This window comes from Lepidochelys olivacea, assembly GCF_965140295.1.
Source record: "Lepidochelys olivacea isolate rLepOli2 genome assembly, chromosome: 1".
Classification (NCBI taxonomy): Eukaryota; Metazoa; Chordata; order Testudines; family Cheloniidae; genus Lepidochelys; species Lepidochelys olivacea.
The window spans coordinates 196897505-196918289 of NC_140411.1; the positions used below are offsets into that span (position 1 = coordinate 196897505).

Below are 20785 nucleotides of genomic sequence, written 5' to 3' on the forward strand. Positions count from 1 at the left end.
CCATTTATGTAAAAAATTTTCCGATATAACTTACTGATTGCAGTCAGAAATATGTTCAATTTTAGGGTCTCTAGGGACCCTGTTCAGGAAGATATGTAAGGACACCCTGAACTTCAAGTACATGAGTAGGGCCATTGATTTCAATAGGAGAACTCCCTGTGCTTGAAGGTAGGTGTTTAAATACCTTCCTGAATAGGGGTTTGTATGCTGAATTTGTAAATGCTATGAGCGTGTATTACTTTGTACGGTATATTAATATTAAAAGTTTTCATAAAAAATCTTTGCTCATATTCAGCATCACAACGGTCATGTGCAGTTTTGTACATGAAAAATATTGACACTTTGTACTGTTTAGTTAGCTTGGCAAAGATAAACTAGTTTGACCGGAAGCATCCCCTGACTAGGTGAGGCACATAGTGTGTCTACAGTCCACTGTGCAAACTGCTGACATTGGTAGGTAGCAAAGAAAACAGAGTAGTAATTAAACTTTGTTTTTGCGGGGGGGTCTGCTCTGCAACATTTAGTTGACTAGAAAAGTAAAAGAAATACATGATGGATCCAACCACAAAAGAGATTCCCCTGAAATGAAGTTAGGTTTAAACCAGGGGTCTCAAAATCCTGCAGGCCGCATGTGGCCCTAGTGTATTTTCTGTGGCCCGCCAGCTCCCTGTGGCACCCTCGCTCCCCCCAGCATTTACCTAGAGTGGCTCCGGCCCGGCGCGCACCAGGGGCAGGGCAGGCTCCCTCCCTGCCCCCGTGCCGCTCCGGGAAATGGCCGGGACCTGGGGGAGGGGGCACAGGGGTCTGTGTGTTGCCCTGGCTGCTTTTCCAGGTACCTCCCCCGAAGCTCCTATTGGCTGCAGTTCCCTGTTCCCAGCCAATGGGAGCTTTGGGGGAGGTACCTGGAGGGGTGGCCAGGGCAACACACAGACCCCTGTGGCCCCAGCCCCTACCCCAGGTACTGGCCGCTTCCCGGAGCGGCCCAGATGCAGGGCAGGCAGGCAAGGAGCTTGCCCTGTCCCTGGTGCGCACCAGGCCTGACCCGCCCCTGAACCTCTCCTGCAGCTGAGCCCCCTGCTGTACTCCACACCCCTCCTGCATCCTGACCCACCCTGCACCCCTGCCCTGAGCCCCCTAACACACCACGCACCCCTTCTGTACCCCCTGGGGGCACGGAGGGGGCAGAGTTGGGGTGGGGATTTCAGGAAGGGGTTGGAATGGGGGCAAGGAAGGAGTGGGAAGAGAGGGGGCAGGGCGGGGCATCACAGAAGGGGTGGGGTGGGGGCGGGGTCAGGACAGCAGGGGGTGGTGGTCAGTGGTGTGCCCTCGGGCCAATGTACTAGTCCTCACGTGGCCCTCGTGGTCATTTGAGTTTGAGACCCCTGGTTTAAGCAATTTGTTAGGGTTTTGGGCCCTAGTACTGATGTCAGCCCAGTAAATCAAGAACTGTGGGGGATACTATCTCAAAAAATAGGCCAAGGATGAAAGTCTTTTATTTATTTTATTTATTTATTTATCTAGCATTAAAGGATAAATATACAGGCTTGCTTTACATAACTCTGCTAAGTTGGTGAGTAACATGCCTACTCCCCATAGTTAGTAATTAATGGATTGGATCTTCAGATACAGAAGTGAAATTCAGGACGAAGCTTGTAAGTGGAAGCGCTTGGGGGAAAAGTTACTGCAGACATGAAGCAGCTACTCTAGTTTTCTTGCCTTAAGGGGTGGTACACTGATAGACTGTAAAGCATTCGTCAGGGTACTAATGATGACAGACTATAGGCTACAGTAAAGTATTGCCAGATAAAATAAGGTCTGTTCTTTCATCCTTAAGAATTGAATTGAGCTTGCTTGAAATTTCAGGATAATTTTTTGTAAACTGTGAGTTAATACTGATGCCCTTATCGCTCTTCCGCCAACGCTGCATCTAACATTACAAATAAAAGGTGTCAAAATTATAGACAGGAAGCTCTGAAACCTTGACATAATTTCTGAATTTAAATCAAATTAGTTTTGACTTCTACAGTTCAGATGAAGATCTAAATTAATACAACGCAGTAGTGGTCACATATGCATCGTGCCAGTCAAAAGCGATTTTTTTTTGTAGTTACTTTTACTGCTTCTCTGTAAGATGTGATCTTGTCCATTAGAACTTAAAATATAAAATAAAATATATAAAAATAAAGGGCCAAATCTTCCTTGCTTTACTCACCAATGAAGTCTGTGGGATTACTAGGCAAACCGAATTTGGCTTTTTGAAAGCCACTTGGCATACTACCTTGGCATTTCTTAGATGTTTTATCAAAGATTTTGATGACGGACACACAAAAATCACGTGTATGAAAAGCTCTTGACCTAATTTCGTGCAGAGCTAACAAACACTTCTGTTCATGTGTTTGTTAACAATGCAGTCAAACATCCCGAGAACTATGGTTTTGGATTTTCTGATGTCTATCTGTGAATGAGCATTGAAATGTAAGCCTAAAAGGCAAAGTGTTATATTTGGCATTTGGGTGGTTTTAAGCTAACATTTTAAAGAATTATGTTTTGATTATTTTATTTAAAAGTCAACTTTAAAAAAAAAACTAATTTGCAATAATGACCATGTTAATATATATAATTTATAGGATTATATAAATATATATTATATTTATAAATATATAAAAATAAAATTCAGGCCACTAGTGGAATAAATTACTTTGTCCAGTAAAATATCGGTGGACCTGTTTCTGATTTGCACCAAGACCTCTTTACACGTTGCCAGAATCCGGTAAAGGGACCTTAGCATAAACAAGAATATTACCCTCTATCTAAAAGAATACTTTTGTTTTTGTGCAGGAATCCGATGGTCAGGGCTGTCCTTTCTGCCGATGTGAAATCAAAGGAACTGAACCAATAATTGTAGACCCTTTTGATCCAAGGGATGAAAACTCCAGGTGCTGCAGTATTATAGATAGTTTTAGTATGCCCATGCTAGACTTGGATGATGATGATGACAGAGAAGAATCTTTAATGATGAATCGGTTGGCTTCAGTACGAAAGGTAAATGTTTAACAGGTGCATCATGTGGAATCAAATACGTTTGTAATCTGTAGTAAGTGAGTAGTGTAACTGCACTTTAAAAGTTCTTGTAGTTTACTGAATAGATCTCAGGATGGTGAAGCACTATGCATTTCATAACAACTGTAGCCATAAAAATAAATCAAAACGAGTAGAATATTCTTGTTTGTTGAATGGGGAAAATGGGTTGTCTTCTCTTTTTTTGTAAATTGGGTTAACTCATTTGAGTAAAGTGGAGCTACATCAGTTTATACCAGTTAAGAATCTGGCCCTGTTTTGGTATTAGACTTTTTTAAAAAAAATCAACTTAGAAATTATTTGTAGCAGATTTGTCTTTGGCTCTTCTCCCCCTTAATCGTTGGAATCCTCTGTACTTGGTTGGAATCCTCTGTACTCGTTTTTGGTATAGTTGGCTGGATATTGTGAACCTTATTGCTTTTTTATTTACACATTTATGCAAATTTACTTTAAATTGGTAGTATTCAGATTTCATTACTATACTGTGGTCCAGGTCAGATACTGTCATGGAATGGAATGCTATCTTTTTTGCATCACTGTCTATTTTTTTTTTTTTACAATGTGCTTTTCATACAAAGGCCACATACTAGCTCAAATATTCATTTTGGAATTAGTTCTTCAACCTATAACATCTTAATTTATCATTTTCCAATCATTGTGTTTGCTTCTATTAAAGAGCACTCCATTCTTTTATCCCAGAATGTACGTCAATCAATGTCCTCATTTACGTACAGTATGTTTTGGGTTTTATCTGCCATTTCTGATACTCTTCCAGACCTCTTGTGTCAGAAACATCATTATCTCTCTATGTTGAAAAACTGCCTGATGTTAGAAACCTATTCACCATCCACCTCTCTGCCTTTTTATTGCCAACCATACCCTAACCTCTGTATGTGGTACTAAAGAACTTTTAGCCTTAAGTTGATCGGCTTTCATAATGTTACTTTTATGACCAGGTATAATACAATAAACTTTTATCAGAGATAAAGTGATTAAAAAACAATCACAAACGATTAAGTACCCTACAGTAGTATATAGTACAGTGAAGAGCAAGCATAAACTAGATTAGTTAATTTGAATAGTCCGTGTTCAGCATTTCACTCTGTTGCTTTAAAACTATTTTAAAAGCTTTCAAATTCATCCTCCCCACTGCCCATGAATCTTACTTTACATTCAGCAAAGGGCAGATGCTAATCATTTTAGTTCTGAAGGCTGGAAACATTGTCTTTCCAAAGTGACTCCAGCCTTTTCCATTCTTGTTTGCCCCAGAACTTTCAAGTGGCAAATGCAGAATTGTAAGGTGTGTTGGATGAATTTCAGACCAATGTTCCCTCCTGATCTGGAAGGTGTTCTTGCAACTGAGGCCTCTGCTTGGATTCAGTGCCAGTTAAGGGGTGTAAATACCCTTTTTCCCGAGCTTTAGCACTTGCTCCGTCTTCCTGGGTTGCAGAGCCAGAGACAAGACATGGTCCAACCGCTTTTATGCAGTAGTCCCAAACTAAATCAATACAGCTGCTACAGGAACAGTCTGGAGTGTTACCCACACAGTTCTGGAGCAAGAGAGAGGGGATCCCAGGGTCCTGTGAGGTTGTGGGGGGACAGCTTCAGGATTTATACAGAGCCTTTTGGTATTGCTCTTTCAAAAGTTTGTCTCTCTCTTCAAATCACTTCATATTCAACATTTCTTCCGAGCCTGTTAGAAGGAACACTTTTCCCTGTGGCATTTCATAGGTTTTATTCTTTTTGCATTCTTTTTTTGGTTTCAGTAAGTGCTTTTTAATGTGTTTGAGGCTACATGATGGCGCTGTCCCTCATGGCTCTGTTGCACAATGTCACTTGTGTTGCTTGTGCAGTGGAGATGAGATGGTAAACTCATTCATTAGTTCTTCCAGCCAATCCATGCATGTGCCTTCCCATATTCCAGAGGTAAGTGTCTTAGAACAGTGTGGCGGGTTGGATCACAGAAACCCTCTTGGGACTGCCATCTGATGTGCCAAGACTACTTCTGCCCTGCTTTCCCTGCCAGCTTGGGACTTCAGCAGCCTGTCTTGTTGAGCCAGGCACACCCCTCTGCTCCAACACAGACCCAGAGTCTGAACCACATGCCCCAAAGCTGCCGACTTAACTGAAAGCAACTTAAAAAATGTCCCTGTCTTTAACACTCAGATGCCCAACTCCCAATGGGCTCCAAACCCCAAATAAATCCATTTTACTCTGTATAAAGCTTATACAGGGTAAACTCCTAAATTGTTCACCCTCTATAACACTGATAGAGAGAGATGTACAGCTGTTTGCACCCCCAGGTATTAATACATACTCTGGGTTAATTAATATGAAAAAAGTGATTTTATTAAATACAGAGAGTAGGGGTTAAGTGGTTCCAAGTAGCAGACAAAACAAAGTGAATTACCAAGCAAAATAAAATAAAACACGCAAGTCTAAGCCTAGTACAGTAATAAAACTGAATGTAGATAAAATCTCACCCTCAGAGATATTTCAATAAATTTCTTTCACATACTGGATGCCTTCCTAGTCTGGGCACAATCCTTTCCCGTGGTACAGCCCTTGTTCCAGCTCAGGTGGTAGCTAGGGGATTTCTCATGATGGCCCTCCATTTGTTCTGTTCCACCCACTTATATATATCTTTTGCACAAGGTGGGAATCCTTTGTCCCTGTGGGTTCCCACCCCTCCTCAATGGAAAAGCATCAGGTTAAAGATGGATTCCAGTTCAGGTGACATGATCACATGTCACTCTAAGACTTCATTACCCACTTGCCAGCACACAGGTATACAGGAAGACTTACAAGTAAAACAGAGCCCTCTACAGTCAGTTGCCCTGGTTAATGGGAGCCATTAAGATTCCAAACCACCATTAATGGCCCACACTTTGCAGAACTACAATAGTACCTCAGAGTTATATTTCGTATTTCTAGTTTCAGATACAAGAGTGATACATTTATACAAATAGGATGACCACACTCAGTAGATTATAAGCTTTGTAGTGATACCTTACAAGAGACCCCTTGCATGAAGCATATTCCAGTTACATTATATTCACACTCATTAGCATATTTTTATAAAATCAGAGAGTGCAACGTCGTAAACAGATCATGTGTATTTCCAGAAAATTGAAAAGCCGCTTATAGGCACTGAAACTGATTTTACTGTTCACATCTCTGTGGCTGAACCGTGACCTCCCATTCTTTGTCTGCTCCTAGAAATTTAAAATCACTATGATCTGTTTGCTTTTTGCAGTGCATCACATAAGGCAGTAAAGATTTTCTTCTTACTGCTGTAGAATATTGCTGTATTGGGATGCTTGCTTTCTTTAACTAAGACTGTTTTGTTTTTTCTATTGTCTTATTATTTCAATTTGTTGGTTGGCCTCCCAGCATATGTGATTTTTTTTTTAAACAAACCTACATTGTTGATCCAGAATCCTGCAAGTTTAGGGTACTTATTTTGAATATGAAATGCAGCAGCATAAATCTAGCTCTTACTACTTCATTCACACATGCTCATTTATTACGGGGATTTGTAAGGGCTGCCTCTCCATAGCTCCCTATTTGTTCACCATTAAATTAAAGCACAAACACATCATCCCTGAAAAGCTAATAAATTGACTCTATCCTAAATCACACGCTGGCCAGTAAAGCTCACCGAGCTGAGAACACTGCAGTTATTTTATTTTTAAACTATCTTGCCTCATGTCCTGGCAGTGGCCAGATGTGGGCTGTGATGGGCACACCAGATGAGGCAACTTTCACAGCTATGTCCACTCCATTGGGAAGGCTCATCTGCCCTGGCATTCAGCCCTGAGGATGAACAGCAAGAGTATTCTGTTCGATGGCTAATGTCCTGGTGGTGTATAGAAGGAGAGCCAGTCTTAGAGCTAAGCACAGTCAGGATGAAGCTCATGAATTGCACTTGGAAGCATATTAGGAGATAGCATAGACCAGGGATGGCCAGCCTGAGAGGGAGCCCGAATTTACCTATGTATGTTGCCAAAGAGCCTCAATAATACATCAGCAGCTCCCACTCCCAGCACCTCCTGCCTGCTGGTAGCCCTACCGATCAGCACCTCCACCTCCCTCTTCATGCCTCCTGCCTGCCGTGATCAGCTGTTGTGCAGTGTATAGGAGGCTCTGGGATGGAGGGAGGAGGAGCAAGGATGCAGCAGGCTCAGGGGTAGGGGCAGTGGCCTTGGGGCAATGGGTGGAGTGGGGGCAGGGCCTGGGGTTGAGCAGTGGAAAATTGGCGCCTGTAGCTCCAGCCCCGGAGTCACCACCTGTGCAAGGAGCTGCATATAAACTTCTGAAGAGCCGCATGCACTCCGGAGCCACAGGTTGGCCACCCTGGCATAGAACATGAATCACAAATGCTATATGCTCATATCGTCCTGCTCTGAGAAAGGATGGATGGCTATGTTCATCATTTAAATGAAGCTCCTGAATGGTCTCCTTTGGGAACTCTGAATAGAGCACATTGCTGTTGTTCAGCCTGTGTACTGTGACAAGGTCTGCAGTCTCTGGCCAGCCAGAGATGATAAACACTGGGAACTGTTTTTGGGGAATCTGCTAAGGCCTCTAAACTGAGGCAGTAGTAATTATAGCCTTTGTCATTCCCTCAAGATATATTTTCCTACCCACCATTGTCAGCTCCATCTTATCTGTATTGAAGGTAAGTCATCTGTCTGTCTTCCAAAGCCCTATCTCAGATGGGCACGGTGGAAGCAAAGAGAACACAGCATCATAGTTGAGTAAGGAAGCACCGAGTCGAGTGTCAACAGCATGTTGATGATACTGCAATGCAGAATTGCTCACCATGACCTAGCAGCTTTGATATACATGTTTCGACCAGGTGCAGGTGGGAAGATAAAATTCCCCCAGAACCCCTCGATAGAGATCCTTTGGGGAAGAAGAGTAGTTGCTTATCACAAATCTTCTTGGTCATCCTAAAGGAATGAGTGGAATAAACAGTTCACTTTTTTGTGGATCCCAGTCATCTTAGCTAGGTACAGGAGAGCTCCTATTTTTCCAAACTAATTGGATATTGAGAAATTCATAATTTGAAAAGGTTTATAAAATTGAACATCTCAAAATTACAGCAGGTGCGGTGCATAAGCCATATGATGCTTTACATCACTTTCTTCATATTCTTCGAACCATTGCAAGGTAATTTCCAATTGCATTGAAGGCACTGGAATGTGAAGGAATGTTTATCAACATCAATTTTGTCATGCAATTATTATTCTTTCCTTTGGAGAAAAAATGCTTCATATAATTGGTCTTTTGTGAGATTGGTGTTCGTAAAATTGAGGATCTACTGTATTGCAAACGAATCGTCAGCATCAGTTGTACTAAAGTCTGCTGAAAGATCCAATAAAATTTGTGTGTCCACCTAGTCAGTCTGTCTCTCACCAGGAAGCTTTAATTCATTAATGTTTCCAAAGTGTGTTGAGATCATTAGATCACATCACTATGAAATGCTGATGGGAGATAAATGCTGTGTCCATTGTGACTCTAGGCTACAGAGCTCTGTCTCCATGGTATCAGATCAACTAAATCAGTCACTGCTTGTGACATTCCTTTTCTCACCAGTGTTTTGTTTGTTCTAATTGACCTTTGTCCGACTTTTTTTTTTTCTTTTCTGTATCTTCTTTAGATGCATATCAGGGAATATACCTGTATAAATGTGTATGATACAGATCTGGGTAGAAATAAAACACCGGACTCCTTGTTGTTTTTATAAAACGCTGTTTCTCCTTTTACATTTAGAATAAATAATCCCTGTAAAGAAGATACTTGAATCTCCAGTAGATGATTTGAAGTTGGGAATAATCTTTAGTACTCCATTGTCACAATGGATGAAATAAAAATGAGTTATCTGCCATATTATCATCACCAGACCTGGCTTGATTTGCAGGCTGGTTGGAAAAAAAAAAATAAAACAGAAAAAAGTCCAAATAAAGTTTATGGATAGGAACAAATCATTTAGATTTATTGATGCTAGGATAATTTTATCAGCTGAGTAAAAACATTACTGTTATGGTAAACCACAGAGGGAAAGCACTAAGAGAATAGGAGCCCCATGCAGATTTTAGTAGGTCAAAGTAAATTAATATACGGTGGGCACATTTTCCTGTTTCAAAACCATGTGAAAAGTTACTTTGTCTGGGGATATCTGCAGTTCTCTAGAATTAATTTGATAGTTGTCTCAGTGCACCAAAAACTGACTTTGATTCATGCTATTGTCCTCAGAGTAGTTATGAGAAGTCAGCAAGACTGAAAGCTGCTATTTGTCATGAGAGCAGGCTCTGTACAGAGGATGAGTAAGTGTATGTTTAATGAATCATGCATGACCTAAAGATCTGGGCTCTCAAGAATTTGGAGGGCTTTTACTTCCCCTTGAACTGATGGCAAACCTATTGTTTGTGCATTATTAATTTTATCTTAATTGCAGTGACATTTATGTTCTGAAATGCTTTATTGCCATAATGCTAGAGTTTCAGCTTTGACACAACGTGTAAGAGAAAACAATTGGGGGGGAAAAAATGGACTCAAACATTTATCTTAGCTAACTTCCTGCCTCCTCACAGGTCAATGTCGTCTTGATGACTCACCTATTTTATTGTAGTTTTGATTCAAAGATTGTACCAAAGAATTGGAAAATTTTTGACTTCATCGTTCAGTGTCTGAGAGTAACTGAGGAGTTTCAGGAGGTATTGTGCTGCCCCTTATAGTGGACTCTGACTAACAGGCTCAATTTATCCCTCTGTAAGGCTCCCACCACTTATATTTATAATTAACCTTCTTCCACTCCTTCCCCTGTTATTTTTTGGGTGGTTGTCTTATTTATTATTTGTTTTCTGTCTTCTGCTCCATCTTGTCTAATTTAAGCCTCAGTCCTTCTCAGTGCCCTTTAGGCACATAGGCCCAGATTTTAAAAGGTAGTTCGGCATGGCTGTGCTGAGCATCTCAACACATAGCTTATTTCGGAGCCCAGATCTCATTTTCAAAAGGGACTGTCAATAGACTTCAAACTCCTAAGTCCTTAAATACCTTTTGAAAATGAGGTTTGGGCTCCTAAGTCAGCTGGGCATTCTGATGCTGAGCACAGTAATGCCTAAATGCCTTTAAAAATCTGGGCCCTACATATTAACTTAAGTGTGTAAGTAATTCCATTGACTTCCAAGGTTCTACTCATGCACTTAAAGTTAAGCCTGTGTTGCAGGATCATGATGTTGGACTGTAAATACTTTAGGATAAAAGAAAAGGAGTACTAGTGGCACCTTAGAGACTAACAAATTTATTAGAGCATAAGCTTTCGTGAACTACAGCTCACTTCATCAGATGGGGACTTTGCTTTTTTCCCTAATTTTTAAAGCCCCATCAAAACTTAGTGCTATATAAAAGTTCAATGATGATTAACTTTTTAAATTACCCCTTCCCTCCCTCAGACCATTCTGATTTCTGAGCTAAAAAACCAGGGGCACAGGATTCAAATGTACTCTTTGAAAGGGGTAATAAAATAAATTTCAATAGGCGCATTTCAGATGTGCAGACCCTCTCCACGTTCTGATGTAGCATAAACACAAGTTTGTGCCACTTGTTTTTCATTTACTGCAAACTGGCTACCTGCATGTCAATTGCCCAACTTTAAAAACTTTTATCAGGTTTTATTAAATAAATAAATAAATAAATAAATGGGTCTGGCAGGCTGGAGTAGACAGCTGGATCTCATTTTGTGCTGGTTTTGTTTTGCTCGCATGAGACCTCAGAGCAGATAAAACAATCTGGCCCAGCTGTCCTTTTCACAGTTAACTTACTTCAAAAGGGAGGGCGCAGTTTGATTTTTATTGTTACTTATTTAATAGTGTTTAGATTCACATGGTGACAAGTAGGTTTTGAAGTTCACAAGCCAGTTAAGATTAATCGTGATGTTAACTACTTTAGTGGTGCTATTCTGAGGCTACATGGCTATAGATTCAGAAAGAGCGAAATGCTCAGAGTTACAAAATATACGTGATCTCTAACCAGAAATGCTAAATGTTAAGAGACCTTAAACTCTGGATTAGAAATAATTTAATATACTAAACCCAAGACATTATAAATAATGCATTTTGTTGGACTGACTGGGAAAGATCAAATAGGCAACCCTATTTACATAGAAAAAGTGTACCTAGCTGCTTTGTTTCTGTGTAGTTTTAAGTCCTCAAACAACCTTGAAGTAATTCCAGATGATATTTAATGCAACTAGGGCATAATCACCCTTATGCAAACAACATGAGCTGCTCTAAAATAAGCCAAGTTTCCAGTTAGGTTAATGAAGATTCAAGGAAACTTACTCATTTAGGAATCCCAAATAGTCTAGTGCTGGTGCAGATCTGCTCAGAACGTCTTGGACATTTCTTGATGCAGTCATTAAAATATTGTTGTCTCCTTGAAGTACATTGTGATCCTCACCATTGTACTGAATCGATCGTGTTTTCAGGCTTTAAAAAAGTGCCATGCTAGGATTTGTAAAGAAGACTCATGGATTCAAAAGCACCTGCTTTAGCACTTGGATCAGAACGAGATCCTGCAGAAGTTGTAGTAGTCAGTAATAGTATTATTCTTATTCTCTCCTTAGGTCTAGATCCTCTAAGAGAATAGACATCACATTTTGCTGCTAGTTAACATATCTGATTGAGAAGCACAGTTTTGATTCACTGCAAGCCTGAAAGATCATTCTGCAGTACTCTTGCAAATTAAGTCCTAACTTCTTTCCTTTTGCAGCATTTCTGCCTTATTGATGAAGCTCATATTGTTATAAAGAAGTCTGTGCTCTTTTCCTTAATAGAATATTTATTGCACAGGTCTATACTGCAGCAGGCCCTCTGAGGGGTAAAGATTTCTGTAGTTTGTCATTGCCAGATTTATCTGTGCTTGTTTGTCTATTAATCACTTGTTACTTCACTGGTTTCAGAGTGGTAGCTGTGTTAGTCTGTATCAGCAAAAACAACGAGGAGTCCTTGTGGCGCCTTAGAGACTAACAAATTTATTTGGGCATAAGCTTTCATGGGCTAGAACCCACTTCATCAGATGCATGGAGTGGAAAATAGAGTAGGCAGGTATAAATACACAGTACATGAAAAGACGGGAGTTGCCTTACCAAGTTGGAGGGGGGGGGTGTCAGTGCTAATGAGCCAGTTCAGTTAAGGTGGAAGTGGGCTATTCTCAACAGTTGACAAGAAGGGGTGAATACCAAGGGAGGAAAACTCACTTTTGTAGTTACTTTACTGTTTCCTAAACCAGGGGTCGGCAACCTTTCAGAAGTGGTGTGCCAAGTCTTCATTTAATCACTCTAATTTAAGGTTTTGCGTGCCAGTAATACATTTTAATGTTTTTAGAAGGTCTCTTTCTATAAGTCTTTAATATATAACTAAATTACTACTGTATGTAAAGTAAATAACTTTTTAAAAATGTTTAAGAAGCTTCATTTTAAAATTAAATTGAAATGCAGAGCCCCCCAGACTGGTGGCCAGGACCCGGGCAGTGTGAGTGCCATTGAAAATCAGCTTTGCGTGCCATGCCTACCCCTGTCCTAGACTAACCTGATTACTCCTTCTATTCCTTTCACTGAGTAACATACACCACAGAAATCTCCAGTGAGAGACATACAAAAAAACCCATTGCCTTGTATCTATTTTTAAGAAAGCATTTTGAAAGAGCTCATCTACTAGCTTCATATGTGTACTCATGCTATGACCAATAAGCCTTGGTCTGCATGCCAGTCAGCTTTCATTTAAGATGCATGGATATCTGTGTACAGCTATAATTACTTCACATGCAAATGCAGTGCAGCCATCTCTGTGGCAGAATGTCGTAAAGTTTAACATCAAGCAACTATATAGCCAGAGAACACCATTAATGTAATTACAGAAATTAGAATTTTGTGAGAACACTCAGCGTCACAGCCTGTCCTGGCTAAAGTACCCTGGGATGTTTTACTGTAAATAGTCAGGACCTCAACTTTAAGACTTATCCAACATTCCAGTCTCCCTTTTCTTAGCACCATGTAATAATGTTGATTTAGTGCTGCCTTGGAGGGAAGAGAAGCAGTATTTTTGCAACACGTGAATTTTCCTTGTCATCATCCAACTTTTGGCCAACACCAGCTCACTTTAGTCTGGAGTCTCGTGTACGTGGTGGTAATAGTAAGGCTGTAAGCAATGACAGTTTCAGATAGTCTGAATAATTTTTCTGCTATTTTCAACCAGGAAATTTAAGTAAAAACTAATGAGAGCCTTTATGAGGCTTAATGAGGGTATGAAGATTTTCATACATACATAAATTCCAAGACCAGAACGGACCATTATGATCATCTAGTCTGACCTCCTGTTTACTACAGGCCATAGAACTTCCCCAAATAATTCCTAGAGCGCACATTTTAGGAAGAACATCCCATCTTGATTTAAAAATCGCCAGTGATGGAGAATCTGCCATGATCCCTGTAAATTGTTCCAGTGGTTAATTACCCTAATTGTTAAAAATTTATACTTTATTTCCAGTTTAAATTTGTCAAGCTTCAACTTCCAGCCATTGGACCATGTTATACCTTTCTCTGCTAGATTAAAGAGCCCATTATTAAATATTTGTTCCCCATGGAGGTATGTATGGACAGTAATCAAGTACAGTAATCAAATCTATTAGAATTCTTTGAGAGTTTCAGCAAGCATGTGGGCAAGAATGATCCAGTAAATAGAGTGTACTTGGACTTTCAGAAAGCCTTTGGCAGGTCTGACACCAAGAGCTCTTAAGCAAATTAAGCAGTCCTGGGATAAGAGGGAAGGTCCTCTCATGGATCAGTAACGGATTAAAAGATAGGAAACAAAAGCTAGGAATAAATGGTCAGTTCTTCTTCGAGTGTTCGTTCATGTCCATTCCAATCAGGTGTGCATATGTTGCATGCAGACAGCCAGAAGATTTTTCCCTTAGCAGTATCCATACAGTCGGCCTGGGCGCCCCCTGGAGTCACACCTTCATGGCGCCCAATATAGGGCCCTGCCAACCCAACCCCCACTCAGTTCCTTCTTACCGCCTGTGACAGCTTGCCAGAACTCTGTACCGCTCTTGCCTTGGCAAGCACATGCTTCACAGTATCTCTATCCCCATGTACATAGTTAGCATAGTAGTTATAGTTAATGTAGTTTTTTTGTATAGGTTTCCTTGCAGGGGGTCTTCCCTCCCGATGTTTTTCCCTGGCACTGGGGTATGCCTCGGTCCCTGTGCTTTAAACCGTGATAGGTCTGTGGCAGTGACCCACACTCATCGTGCCTTAAGTGTTTGGGCGAGGGGCATGTCAGAGACCACTCTAAGATCTGTAGGGGTTTTCGCCCCGGGACCCTGAAGGACAGAGAGCAGCACCTCAGAGTCCTACTCACGGAGGCAGCTCTTCGGCCCCAGTCGAGCATGCCGTGCCTGACCTGGCCTCGAGCGCCGCATCCTTGGTGCGCAGCATTCTGACACTGTCGATGTGGGAGCCAGTGCCGAGGAAGGACTCAGAGACCCTCTGCACTGCCACGGCTCTACCCATGGGCAGGTATCGGTGAGGCACTCCTCTCACTCCCCAGTGCCCCGTAACAAAAAGGAGGCCAACAGAAGGCTCCCCAGCTAGGTCTAAGGACCAAGTAACGAGCAAACCCTCACTGGGTGCTCAATTGGCCAGGATCCCGTTGACTTATGCCCCAGGAGGGGTACAGTCGAGTCCAGACCCGCACTGCTCACCAGGCCACCACCACGAGACATACAACTCGCCTCCATGTGGCAGGCGTTCGAGGCAGCAGCAGACCTATTGGCACTCACAGTGCCGCCCTCGCCTCCTAGGAGGGACAGGTAGCCGGCACTAATCCCAGTCCCTGTACCTTCTGTGGGCAGGCCGGCGATGATGTCTGCCATGAGGCCATCCCTGTTACATCAACCACCAGCACCAGGGTTTTTGTGGGGGAGCCTCTTCGGTCCCCAAGCTGGCACCGATCCCCAGCACAAAGAAGCTCCGCTCCTCCCTGGTCATCACAACCAGAGACCTCAGAGGCGGACTGCTCCCGCTGTGATCATCATCCCTACCTGGCTCCCTAGCAGGGCCAGTGGACATAGTGGGCCTATCATCAAAGCCAGGGTTCCAGATTGTCATCGGTGGCCTCAGTCTTGGGCACTCAGACAGCAGCACCGGCTGCTGCACTGTCCTCGGTGTCAGCAGCGCCATTAATCCCCCCCCCCCCCACATCCCGACTTTAACATCAGAGGCCCCCTACACTGTTCTATAGGGACATGGTTTAGCTTAGGCCTCACCCGGCTTTCATCCCGAAAGTTGTCTCCCAATTTCACATCAACCAGGACATCTTCCTCCTGGTGTTCTATCCTAAGCCGCACTCAAGTGGTAGGAAGCAGAGGCTTCACTAATTGGATGTCCGGAGAGCACTAGCCTTTTACATCAAGAGAACAAAGCTGTTCTGAAAATCCATCCAACTATTCGTGGCTGTGGCAGACAGAATGAAACGTCTTCCTGTCTCTTTTCAGTGGATTTTGTCCTGGGTCATGTCCTGCATATGTGAGCGCTATAACCTGGCGGGGTGGCTGCTCCTATGATCACTGTGCACTTCACCAGGGCACAGACCTCTTCAACAACATTCCTGGCACAGATTCCTACCCAGGAAATTTGCAGAACAGCAACGTGGTCCCCCATACACACTTTCACCATGCACTATGCAATCACCCATCAGGCCAGAGACAACATAGCCTTTGAAAGAGTAGTGCTCCAATCCGTAGACAATTCTGAACCCCACCTCCTGAACTTGGGCTTGGGAGTCACCTGATTGGAATTGACATGAACAAGCACTCAAAGAAAAAAGTTATTCACCTTCTCGTAACTGTTGGAGATGTATTTTTCATGTCCATTGTAATACCCATCCACCTACCCCTCTATCGGAGTAGCCAGAAAGAAAGAACTGAGTGGGGGTAGGGTTGGCAGGGCCTTATATTGAGCGCCATGAAGGTGTGACTCCAGGGAGTGCCCAGGCTGACCATACGGATACTGCTAAGGGAAAAATCTTCCTACTGTCATGCACACAGAGCAGGCACACCTGATTTGAATGGACATGAACAATACATCTTGAAGAACAACAGTTACGAGAAGATGAGTAACCGTTTTTTTCCCAGTAGAGAGAGGTAAATAGTGGGGTTCCTCAAGGATCTGTACTGGGACCTGTGTAGTTCAACATATTCATAAATGATCTGAAAAAGGGGATGAACAGTGAGGTGGCAAAATTTGCACAAAATACAAAATTACTCAAGGTAAGTCGAAAGCTGATTGTGAAGTTAGAAAGGGATGTCACAGAACTGGGTGACTGAGCAACAGAATGGCAAATTAAATTTAATGTTAAGTCCAAGGTAATGCACATTGAAAAAAAAATCCCAACTATACATAGAAACGATGGGATCTAAATTAGCTGTTCCCAAGCAAGAAAGAAAACTTGGAGTCATTGTGGATAGTCTCTCTGAAAACATCTGCTCAATGTGCGGTGGCATTCGAAAAAGCTGCTAATGTTAGGAATGATTAGGAAAGGTGTAGCTAATAAAGCAGAAAATATAATGCCACAATGTAAATCCATGGTACACCACACCTTGAATACTTTGTGCAGCTCTGGTTGCCCCATATCAAAAAAAGATACATTAGAATTGGAAAATTAGAATACAGAGAAGGGCAATAAAAAGGATTGGGGTATGGAATAGTTTTCACGTGAGGAAACTGGGACGGTTCAGCTTAAAAAGGAGCACCCAGTTTACCAAGAGATCCAGATAGCTCTGTTTCAGCAACTTGTCCTCCATTATTTACCCCCAATTTTAGTGTCCTCTGCAAACTTTGTCAGTGATTTTTTCTTCCAATCACTGATAAAAACGTAAGAATGTAGACCAAGAATCAACCCCTGTGCAACCCCTCTAGAACTGGACCTGTTTGTCGATTCCGCGTTTACAATGACATTTTGAGACCTATCAGTAAGCTAGCTCTTAATCCATTTAATATGTGCCATGTTAAATTTATATTCTAGTTTCTTAATCAAAATCATGTGAGGTACCAAGTGAAACACCTTGCAGAAGTCTAAGTATATTATGTCAGCGCTATTATCTTTATCCACCAAATTTGTAATCTCATAAAAAAAAAAGGATATCAAGTTAGTAGTTGGATCCTATCAAACTGTAAAACCATGTTGATTGGCATTAATTATATTACCCTCCTTTTAATGCTTTATTAATCAAGTGCCTTATCAGCCACACTATTATCTTGCCTGGGATCGATATCAGACTGTCAGGCCTATAATTAACTGGGTCTTCCTATTTACCCTTTTAAAATATTGGCACAACGTTAGCTTTCTTCCAATCTTCTGAAACTTCCCCAGTGTTCCCAGACTTATTGAAAATTAATATTAATGGTCCAGCTCTTTAAAACACACCTGGTTGCAAGTTATCCCCAAACTGTCTAACTTTAGTAGCTGATGTTTAATATCCTCTTGAGATAATGGTGGAATGGAAATATTATCTTATATGACTCATCATCCATTTTTTCCCAAATACCAAACAAATATTGAACACATCTCCTTTATCTGAATTATTATGGATGATTCTGCCATTCCAGATAATTCTACCATTTCCATCCAGTATTCTCTTTTCCTAATATACTTTAAAAAACTTCTTATCGTCTTTAGCTCTGCTGGCCATAGATTTCTCCCTGCATCCCTTTTGGTTCCCTTTTCAATTTTCTACATTTTTACATAGCTTCTCACTTATACATTTTATTATCAATTTCCCCTTTTTTTTTCCATTTGTTATACATATAAAATTATAGCTCCCTTCACTTCCCCTCTATACCATCTCCCTTTTTTTAGCCATATTGTTTTCTGCTTTGTGAAATTGGCCCTTTTAAGCAACAAGTATATAGTCAATGGCAAAAATACTACATTAATACAGAGCTAAGATTGTTTGGTGTTGTGTCATCCCCTTGCAGAATGTTAAGTTAATCAAAACTCAAACTTCTGAAAACCAGGAAATGCTCAGTTTAGGTTGCCCATCCAGCTTTCACTCTGTCCTCCTTAAGCAGTTCCCCAGTATGCCTCACTAACACACATACCTTTGCTCTGTCAGCCCCACAGTTGTTGAAATGTACAAGCTCTTCACTTCCTTTCTCAATTGGTTCACTTCACCCACAGGACTTCTTATAACACTACTAAAGAACAAAAAGGGGGAAAAACCAAAATGGGCCCACACTACCATCTCTCTGGTTCCTCGGAGATAACAATAAGTAGCCAGAGGGAATTATTTGCATAAACTCCACGTGTAGTCAGTGTGTTAGGTGAACCTACACTAATTAGTGGCGGCAGTAGTTTTGGGCCTCCTTTGTAAAAGTGTCAGTGATATGAAGACATGTGTGGATTACTTTGAAGTTTGTGACGGACCTATGATTATTATGGGTGAGCGAAGGGAAGAGGTGCACGTATAAATGAGGATCCAGTGTGCATCACCTCTGTGTAGAATGGTGTAGATTATGTCCAGTATCCGGGTGTAGGGCTTTTATTACTAAGGACATTGTCAATGGTGAGGTGGAATATCAGAGGATTCTAGTGCTTTAGGGATGATTAAGTGAAAGCGTAGATTGAGATGGTATCCTGTGAGTGTAAGGGAGTTGTAAAAGGTTGTGAAAGGTTCTGAAATGGTATCCATGTGGTATGCTTTCTGGGGAGTTGGTTAATGCGTGAGTGTATTCCAAGATCTGGAATTCCCTGAACATTAAAGTGCCCAGGGTTAGAGTGTGTGTGTGAGAGAGAGAGAGAGAGATACACATATTAAGGTGGTGTTTTGAAGAGGGTAGAGGGGGAAAATGGCATGGGCAACATTTTTTTTTTCCTTTGTGAGTGGTTTGTAGAAAAAGGTAAAGGGTTTGTACAGCTCAGCAACTGTGGAGTTGGCAGAACAAAGGTATGTGTGTTAACTGGGCATACTGCGGCATTGCTGAAAGAGGGACAGTGTTAAGGTTGCATGGGCACTTCAGCTAGGAACTTCCTGGCTTTCAGAAACTGCCACCCATGACTCAGTGTGTGCAATCTCCAGCAATTTAATCCAAAACTCCTTTTCTCTTAGGTGGGGGCTTGTAATTAACTTATTCTTTTGACTCACATTACACCTGTAACGTTTTTTTTTAAATGGCAATTTTTTTCAGGGCTTATATCTCTAGAACCCCGGGTCAAATCACTCCACATTTGGATCACTGACCTGCATCCTCCTGAGGCACATGAAATTTCAAAGAAATCCCATTTTAGAGGACTTGGAAAGTTGACCCTTAAACAGATATTGTGATGCAAGTTTACCTACAATGGCGCTGCTGCGTCACTATAATGTTATTGATCTGGATTTTATTCTATTTGCACATTATAAATGTTATCGAGTCACAATCACTTGTATTTAAGCTACCATTAATTTTTAGTTCTCTGATCAGTTCCTCTTTATCTGTCAAGACAAGGTTCTAATATAGAATTCACCTAAGTTGGATGCACCCCTTTCAGAGTCACGAATTTGCCGTCTATTCTACTTAAAAATTCCAGGGATGTTCTAGTACTGGCAGTATGAGACCTCCAGCTTATATCACTCAAATTGAAGTCCCACAGGGTTACACAGCTATTTCCCCCCCCCCCACCGCCCCAAACATTATAAACAGGTGCGTAAGGAGCCAGTCATCCTGTTGACTAGCCTGATATGATGGTCTGTAGCAGATATCAACTAATAGCCCATCTTGTGCTTTATCTGTTAGGACATGGATCCCTAAGCATTCAAGATTATTTTCTTCCAAGTTACCAGTGACTTGGAAACACGTAATGTCATCGTTGACCTAGAGTGCAACTCTCCCTCCCCTTTTGCCCACACAGTCCTTCCTAAATAGGTATTTGCCATTGATTTGAACATTCCAATCAATGGGCAATTCCAGTTCCTCTTGTATGGGCAGTAAGGAATTTCTTCTCTTCATGCCCTTTGGTTCCTTAATTAATTTTGTTCTCAATATGTCAGATTGGTTCTGTGTGCTCATATCTGCCCTCTTTTTATCCTCCCCCTTTTGTTATTAGTTTAACACCTTCCTGTCTACTCTAGCCAGCCTGTGCTCAAGGAGATTGGTTCCCATTCTGCTGAAGTGAAGAATATCCAAACTATACAGCTCCCTTTTCCTATAAAAAGTGGACCAATGTTCCACAAAATCAAAACCCCCTCTAACTCTGCCAGTGGTTTGCTTTCAGAATCTTCTACCTTCTGTCTTCCTTCGCTCATAGGACAGAAAGGATCTCCAAGAAGATCACTCAGATGTTCTTCTTCAGCATGTTTCAAAGTTCTCTGAAGTAATCTATTATCTGAGAGAGATCCCATGATGCAGTGACATTAGTGCTGATATGAATCATCCCCAATGGATCCTGGCCCATCAGCTTCAGCATACTATCCAATCTTTGAGTGACATTTTGTGTCTTGGCTCCAGGAAGGCAGCACACAGTCTTATTATCGACCTGTCCTTTGCAGAATGTTCTTTCGATTCTTCTGAGCATTGAATCCCCAGCAAAGATGGTGTATCTTCCTTGCATGGCTGGAGAAGTCTTTGTGAGTAAGCTTGCGTTTCTTATAGGTTGCGCCGAAC

General features: G+C 41.6%; 1 protein-coding gene across 1 annotated transcript in view; it reads left to right on the forward strand.

Moving 5' to 3' along the window:
- Positions 1 to 20785, forward strand: part of CBLB (Cbl proto-oncogene B) — a 201552-nt gene that overhangs the window by 127372 nt on the left and 53395 nt on the right. Inside the window, exon 10 of the mRNA XM_084612705.1 lies at positions 2839 to 3042. Within this exon, the coding sequence (XP_084468831.1) occupies positions 2839 to 3042 (204 nt within the window). The remainder of the gene's footprint in view (positions 1 to 2838; positions 3043 to 20785) is intronic.